The sequence below is a fragment of the Oncorhynchus keta genome, unplaced genomic scaffold (assembly GCF_023373465.1).
Source record: "Oncorhynchus keta strain PuntledgeMale-10-30-2019 unplaced genomic scaffold, Oket_V2 Un_contig_7562_pilon_pilon, whole genome shotgun sequence".
NCBI lineage: Eukaryota > Metazoa > Chordata > Actinopteri > Salmoniformes > Salmonidae > Oncorhynchus > Oncorhynchus keta.
Genome location: NW_026289535.1, coordinates 57,385 through 66,367, shown reverse-complemented (window position 1 = coordinate 66,367; position 8,983 = coordinate 57,385). Strand labels below are relative to the sequence as shown.

The 8,983-nt window shown below is 44.6% G+C and overlaps 1 protein-coding gene across 1 annotated transcript; it reads left to right on the top strand.

Moving 5' to 3' along the window:
• Positions 1-9: 9 nt before the first annotated feature.
• On the top strand, positions 10-6,142 carry LOC127926427 (eukaryotic translation initiation factor 3 subunit B-like). Its single transcript, XM_052511843.1, has 3 exons — positions 10-238; positions 1,196-1,397; positions 6,106-6,142. The coding sequence occupies exons 1-3, from the start codon at positions 139-141 to the stop codon at positions 6,140-6,142; spliced, it is 339 nt and encodes a 112-aa protein (XP_052367803.1). The 5' UTR covers positions 10-138.
• Positions 6,143-8,983: the final 2,841 nt, after the last annotated feature.

The window sequence follows — 8,983 nt, the reverse complement described above, 5'->3', positions numbered from 1 at the left end:
CCGGAAGTTAAACTCCTCCTCGACGTTTTCACCGCAATTCGTCCATTTTCACGTAAATCGCACATGGTGATACAAAAAAAAAATCTACATTTTACACCGATTTAGCGTCGACTAAAACACACTTGTTTCGCCTGTTAAATGCACGACACCGAGGATATGCCGGTTGATGTCGATTTCGACGAGGAGGAACCGTCGTTCAGTGACCCAGAAGACTTTGAAGATGATGTCGACGATGAAGGTGAGGAAACGCAGGAAAGATGCCGGATTATAAACGCGGCCTGGAGAGCCGCTTAGCACGTTGTTTTTAAACACATAGTAGTAGGCTACAAGACCATCATATGTAGTACGTGGACATATAAACCCAAATGTACATAAATAATTTAAATATTTAAAACATTTTGAAGGGTCAAGGTGAAGATCAGTTAATGAGGACGTGCATTAAATTAATGTTAGTTAGCTACAAGGCCATCAATATGTAATATAAACCAAAATGGATATAAATAATTGTTAAAATACTTTTTAAAACGTGTTTTTTTTGAAGGGTAAACTTGAAGATCAGTTAATGATGACTTTTTTATTTTTTTTTAAGTGATAATATTAGTTATTAGCTACAGTAGCTGCTAAAAGCTAACAGTGGATTCATTCATACCGATTCACTCAGGTGTCCATACAGATGGCGAACCAAAAGGAGAAATATTTACTACGTCTGTGACATTTTACAACATTTAGTTTGTTAGCTGTGTTCTTATTGTAAATAAATGCTGATGCATAACTGTTGTTAGTTGAAGCGGGACATTTTGACTCCCCGCCGTCAGTGTTTTACTGTCTAACCTCAACTACCAGCTGTCAGATAATAGTGAATGCAGATGTGTGTTTTTATAAACTATAACAAAGCCCAAACTACGTCCTCACAGTCTTTACCCAAGTTTAATTTTCAGCAGGTGTGGCAAAAATTGTAAATTGACTTTCTGGGGGGGACAACAGCTAATTTTAGGTGACATTGTCGCCAGTAAATTGGTAAAACATATAAAAAATGTATGCACAAATGAGTCGCTTTAGTGTATGCTAAATGGCATTATTATTACATGGGTCCTGTCTTTGTCTATACACAATCAATGATATGGAAAACCCTGGTTTGATCAAACTACCTCATCAAATAACATGTTCTTTACCCTCATCCCCTCCTCCCCTGTAGAGCTACTGGGTGACCTGCTGCGGGAGAAGCCCCAGGAGGCAGACGGGATCGACTCTGTGGTTGTCGTGGACAATGTGCCCCAGGTCGGCCCCGAGCGCCTGGAGAAACTGAAGAACGTCATCCACAAGATATTCTCCAAGTTCGGCAAGATCACCAACGAGTTCTACCCGACGGTAGACGGACCTGAAGGACTCACTAAGGGGTGAGAAGTAGGGTGCAGGGAAGCTGTAGGAGGGTGCAGGGAGGCTGTAGGAGGGGTGCAGGGAGGCTGTAGGAGGGGTGCAGGGAGGCTGTAGGAGGGGTGCAGGGAGGCTGTAGGAGGGGTGCAGGGAGGCCTAATGGGTAGCAGACACACACACAGGAGTCCTAATGTTAGCAGACACACACACACAGTCCTAATGTTAGCAGACACACACACACAGTCCTAATGTTAGCAGACACACACACACAGTCCTAATGTTAGCAGACACACACACAGTGTGTTAGCAGACACACACACACACAGTCCTAATGTTAGCAGACACACACACAGTCCTAATGTTAGCAGACACACACACACAGTCCTAATGTTAGCAGACACACACACACACACAGTCCTAATGTTAGCAGACACACACACACACAGTCCTAATGTTAGCAGACACACACACACACAGTCCTAATGTTAGCAGACACACACACACACAGTCCTAATGTTAGCAGACACACACACACACAGTCCTAATGTTAGCAGACACACACACACACAGTCCTAATGTTAGCAGACACACACACACACAGTCCTAATGTTAGCAGACACACACACACACACAGTCCTAATGTTAGCAGACACACACACACACAGTCCTAATGTTAGCAGACACACACACACACACAGACTAATGTTAGCAGACACACACACACACAGTCCTAATGTTAGCAGACACACACACACACAGTCCTAATGTTAGCAGACACACACACACAGTCCTAATGTTAGCAGACACACACACACACAGTCCTAATGTTAGCAGACACACACACACAGTCCTAATGTTAGCAGACACACACACACAGTCCAGACACAATGTTAGCAGACACACACACACAGTCCTAATGTTAGCAGACACACACACACAGTCCTAATGTTAGCAGACACACACACACAGTCCTAATGTTAGCAGACACACACACACAGTCCTAATGTTAGCAGACACACACACACAGTCCTAATGTTAGCAGACACACACACACAGTCCTAATGTTAGCAGACACACACACACAGTCCTAATGTTAGCAGACACACACACACAGTCCTAATGTTAGCAGACACACACACACAGTCCTAATGTTAGCAGACACACACACACAGTCCTAATGTTAGCAGACACACACACACAGTCCTAATGTTAGCAGACACACACACACAGTCCTAATGTTAGCAGACACACACACACAGTCCTAATGTTAGCAGACACACACACACACAGTCCTAATGTTAGCAGACACACACACAGTCAATGTTAGCAGACACACACACACAGTCCTAATGTTAGCAGACACACACACACAGTCCTAATGTTAGCAGACACACACACAGTCCTAATGTTAGCAGACACACACACAGTCCTAATGTTAGCAGACACACACACACAGTCCTAATGTTAGCAGACACACACACACAGTCCTAATGTTAGCAGACACACACACACAGACCTAATGTTAGCAGACACACACACACAGCCCTAATGTTAGCAGACACACACACACAGTCCTAATGTTAGCAGACACACACACACAATGTTAGCAGACACAATCCTAATGTTAGCAGACACACACACACAGTCCTAATGTTAGCAGACACACACACACAGTCCTAATGTTAGCAGACACACACACACAGTCCTAATGTTAGCAGACACACACACAGTCCTAATGTTAGCAGACACACACACACAGTCCTAATGTTAGCAGACACACACACACAGTCCTAATGTTAGCAGACACACACACACAGTCCTAATGTTAGCAGACACACACACACAGTCCTAATGTTAGCAGACACACACACACAGTCCTAATGTTAGCAGACACACACACACAGTCCTAATGTTAGCAGACACACACACACAGTCCTAATGTTAGCAGACACACACACACAGTCCTAATGTTAGCAGACACACACACACAGTCCTAATGTTAGCAGACACACACACACAGTCCTAATGTTAGCAGACACACACACACAGTCCTAATGTTAGCAGACACACACACACAGTCCTAATGTTAGCAGACACACACACAGTCCTAATGTTAGCAGACACACACACACAGTCCTAATGTTAGCAGACACACACACACAGTCCTAATGTTAGCAGACACACACACACAGTCCTAATGTTAGCAGACACACACACACAGTCCTAATGTTAGCAGACACACACACAGTCCTAATGTTAGCAGACACACACACACAGTCCTAATGTTAGCAGACACACACACACAGTCCTAATGTTAGCAGACACACACACACAGTCCTAATGTTAGCAGACACACACACACAGTCCTAATGTTAGCAGACACACACACACAGTCCTAATGTTAGCAGAATCCTAATGTTAGCAGACACACACACACAGTCCTAATGTTAGCAGACACACACACACAGTCCTAATGTTAGCAGACACACACACACAGTCCTAATGTTAGCAGACACACACACAGTCCTAATGTTAGCAGACACACACACACAGTCCTAATGTTAGCAGACACACACACACAGTCCTAATGTTAGCAGACACACACACACAGTCCTAATGTTAGCAGACACACACACACAGTCCTAATGTTAGCAGACACACACACAGTCCTAATGTTAGCAGACACACACACACAGTCAATGTCCTAATGTTAGCAGACACACACACACAGTCCTAATGTTAGCAGACACACACACACAGTCCTAATGTTAGCAGACACACACACACAGTCCTAATGTTAGCAGACACACACACACAGTCCTAATGTTAGCAGACACACACACACAGTCCTAATGTTAGCAGACACACACACACAGTCCTAATGTTAGCAGACACACACACACCTAATGTCAGACACACACACACAGTAATGTTAGCAGACACACACACACAATGTCCTAATGTTAGCAGACACACACACACAGTCCTAATGTTAGCAGACACACACACACAGTCCTAATATTAGCAGACACACACACACAGTCCTAATGTTAGCAGACACACACACACACACACACACACACACAGTCCTAATGTTAGCAGACACACACACAGTCCTAATGTTAGCAGACACACACACACAGTCCTAATGTTAGCAGACACACACACACAGTCCTAATGTTAGCAGACACACACACAGTCCTAATGTTAGCAGACACACACACAGTCCTAATGTTAGCAGACACACACACACAGTCCTAATGTTAGCAGACACACACACAGTCCTAATGTTAGCAGACACACACACACAGTCCTAATGTTAGCAGACACACACACACAGTCCTAATGTTAGCAGACACACACACACAGTCCTAATGTTAGCAGACACACACACACAGTCCTAATGTTAGCAGACAATGTTAGCAGACACACACAGTCCTAATGTTAGCAGACACACACACACAGTCCTAATGTTAGCAGACACACACACACAGTCCTAATGTTAGCAGACACACACACACAGTCCTAATGTTAGCAGACACACACACACAGTCCTAATGTTAGCAGACACACACACACAGTCCTAATGTTAGCAGACACACACACACAGTCCTAATGTTAGCAGACACACACAGTCCTAATGTTAGCAGACACACACACACAGTCCTAATGTTAGCAGACACACACACAGTCCTAATGTTAGCAGACACACACACAGTCCTAATGTTAGCAGACACACACACACAGTCCTAATGTTAGCAGACACACACACACAGTCCTAATGTTAGCAGACACACACACACAGTCCTAATGTTAGCAGACACACACACACAGTCCTAATGTTAGCAGACACACACACACAGTCCTAATGTTAGCAGACACACACACACAGTCCTAATGTTAGCAGACACACACACACAGTCCTAATGTTAGCAGACACACACACACAGTCCTAATGTTAGCAGACACACACACACAGTCCTAATGTTAGCAGACACACACACACAGTCCTAATGTTAGCAGACACACACACAGTCCTAATGTTAGCAGACACACACACACAGTCCTAATGTTAGCAGACACACACACAGTCCTAATGTTAGCAGACACACACACAGTCCTAATGTTAGCAGACACACACACACAGTCCTAATGTTAGCAGACACACACACACACACACACAGTCCTAATGTTAGCAGACACACACACAGTCCTAATGTTAGCAGACACACAGTCCTAATGTTAGCAGACACACACACAGTCCTAATGTTAGCAGACACACACACACACAGTCCTAATGTTAGCAGACACACACACACTCCTAATGTTAGCAGACACACACACACAGTCCTAATGTTAGCAGACACATCTAATGTTAGCAGACACACACACACAGTCCTAATGTTAGCAGACACACACACAGTCCTAATGTTAGCAGTTACACACTCACACATCCTAATGTTAGCAGACACACACACACAGTCCTAATGTTAGGGGGAACCAGCTGTATGTTATCAACCACAGTCACGTTTGTTTATTTTCCGAGCTATAGCACAATATTTTATACAAAGTAGGTTTTTAAAGGACCAAAGAGCAGAGTATTTGTTTGCTGAGGAAATCTGGTATGTTGGTATCACAATACTGGTATCATGGTACACTGTTATGGTGTAGGGCTCCCAGTAGGGTTTTAGTAGTAGTTAACCTGTGTTTTATCTCCTATTATCTCTGTAGGTACATCTTCTTGGAGTATCCTCCCACAGACCTATAGTTAGTTAACCTGTAGTTATCTCCTCTATAGGTACATCTTCTTGGAGTATCCCACAGACCTATAGTTAGTTAACCTGTAGTTATCTCCTCTATAGGTACATCTTCTTGGAGTATCCCACTCAGACCTATAGTTAGTTAACCTGTAGTTATCTCCTCTATAGGTACATCTTCTTGGAGTATGGGGCTCCCACTCAGACCTATAGTTAGTTAACCTGTAGTTATCTCCTCTGTAGGTACATCTTCTTGGAGTATGGGGCTCCCACTCAGACCTATAGTTAGTTAACCTGTAGTTATCTCCTCTGTAGGTACATCTTCTTGGAGTATGGGGCTCCCACTCAGACCTATAGTTAGTTAACCTGTAGTTATCTCCTCTGTAGGTACATCTTCTTGGAGTATGGGGCTCCCACTCAGACCTATAGTTAGTTAACCTGTAGTTATCTCCTCTGTAGGTACATCTTCTTGGAGTATGGGGCTCCCACTCAGACCTATAGTTAGTTAACCTGTAGTTATCTCCTCTGTAGGTACATCTTCTTGGAGTATGGGGCTCCCACTCAGACCTATAGTTAGTTAACCTGTAGTTATCTCCTCTGTAGGTACATCTTCTTGGAGTATGGGGCTCCCACTCAGACCTATAGTTAGTTAACCTGTAGTTATCTCCTCTGTAGGTACATCTTCTTGGAGTATGGGGCTCCCACTCAGACCTATAGTTAGTTAACCTGTAGTTATCTCCTCTGTAGGTACATCTTCTTGGAGTATCCCACTCAGACCTATAGTTAGTTAACCTGTAGTTATCTCCTCTGTAGGTACATCTTCTTGGAGTATGGGGCTCCCACTCAGACCTATAGTTAGTTAACCTGTAGTTATCTCCTCTGTAGGTACATCTTCTTGGTTAGTATGGGGCTCCCATCATTCCAGCTGTTATATGTTGTTAACATGTAGTGTATCTCCTATGTAGGGGCATCATCTGTTATATGGGTATCCCACTCATTCCAGCTGTTATATGTTATCATTCCAGCTGTTATCTCCTGTGTAGGTACATCATTCCAGCTGTTAGTATGGGGTGTCCCATCATTCCAGACTGTAGTTAGTTAACCTGTAGGCATCATTCCTCTGTTATAGGTACATCTTCCAGCTGTTATATGGGGTGTCTAGGGGCATCATTCCAGCTGTTATAGGGGTGTAGGGCATCATTCCAGCTGTTATATGGGGTGTAGGTACATCTTCTTGCTGTTAGTATGGGGTGTCTAGGGCATCATTCCAGCTGTTATAGGGGTGTTTAGTTAATTCCAGCTGTTATATGGGGTGTCTGGGGTCATTCAGCTGTTATATGGGTATGGGGCTCCCACTCCAGACTGTATAGTTAGTTAACCAGCTGTTAGGGCACATCTCCTATGTAGGTACATCATTCCAGCTGTTATATGGGGTGTCCACATCATTCCAGCTGTTAACCTGGGGTGTCTCCTATGTAGGCATCATTCCAGCTGTTATATGGGGTGTGGGGCATCATTCCAGCTGTTATAGTTAGGGCATCACCAGCTGTTATCTCCTCTGTTTGGGGCATACATCTTCCAGCTGTTATATGGGGTGTCCCACATCATTCCAGCTGTTATAACCTGTAGGGGCATCATTCCAGCTGTTATATGGGGTGTCATCTTCTTGGGTATGGGGCTCCCATTCCAGCTGTTATATGGGGTGTCAGTGAAGAATTCCAGCTGTTATATGGCTACAAGCTGTTATATGGGGTGTCAGGGCATCATTCCAGCTGTTATATGGGTTCACCGATCATTCCAGCTGTTATATGGGGTGTCTAGGGCATCATTCCAGCTGTTATATGGGGTGTTCATCATTCCAGGGGGGTGTCATCATTCCAGCTGTTATATGGGGTGTCTAGGGGCATCATTCCAGCTGTTATATGGGGTGTTCAGGGCATCATTCCAGCTGTTATATGGGGTGTCTAGGGGCATCATTCCAGCTGTTATATGGGGTGTCTAGGGCATCATTCCAGCTGTTATATGGGGTGTCTAGGGGCATCATTCCAGCTGTTATATGGGGTGTCTAGGGGCATCATTCCAGCTGTTATATGGGGTGTTCAAGGGGCATCATTCCAGCTGTTATATGGGGTGTTCAGGGCATCATTCCAGCTGTTATATGGGGTGTCCGGGGCATCATTCCAGCTGTTATATGGGGTGTCTAGGGGCATCATTCCAGCTGTTATATGGGGTGTTCTAGGGCATCATTCCAGCTGTTATATGGGGTGTCTAGGGGCATCATTCCAGCTGTTATATGGGGTGTCTAGGGCATCATTCCAGCTGTTATATGGGGTGTCTAGGGCATCATTCCAGCTGTTATATGGGGTGTCTAGGGCATCATTCCAGCTGTTATATGGGGTGTTCAGGGGCATCATTCCAGCTGTTATATGGGGTGTCTAGGGCATCATTCCAGCTGTTATATGGGGTGTCTAGGGGCATCATTCCAGGCATCATTCCAGCTGTTATATGGGGTGTCTAGGGCATCATTCCAGCTGTTATATGGGGTGTTCTAGGGGCATCATTCCAGCTGTTATATGGGGTGTTCAGGGCATCATTCCAGCTGTTATATGGGGTGTCTGGGGCATCATTCCAGCTGTTATATGGGGTGTCTAGGGCATCATTCCAGCTGTTATATGGGGTGTCTAGGGCATCATTCCAGCTGTTATATGGGGTGTCTGGGGCATCATTCCAGCTGTTATATGGGGTGTCTTGGGGCATCATTCCAGCTGTTATATGGGGTGTCTGGGGCATCATTCCAGCTGTTATATGGGGTGTCTAGGGCATCATTCCAGCTGTTATATGGGGTGTCTGGG

Coding starts and splice junctions, on each gene's coding strand:
- LOC127926427 (XM_052511843.1), top strand. CDS start 139: ATGCACGACACCGAGGATATGCCGGTTGATGTCGATTTCGACGAGGAG. Junction 239..1,195: donor AGATGATGTCGACGATGAAG/GTGAGGAAACGC, acceptor CCTCCCCTGTAG/AGCTACTGGGTGACCTGCTG. Junction 1,398..6,105: donor CCTGAAGGACTCACTAAGGG/GTGAGAAGTAGG, acceptor TTATCTCTGTAG/GTACATCTTCTTGGAGTATC.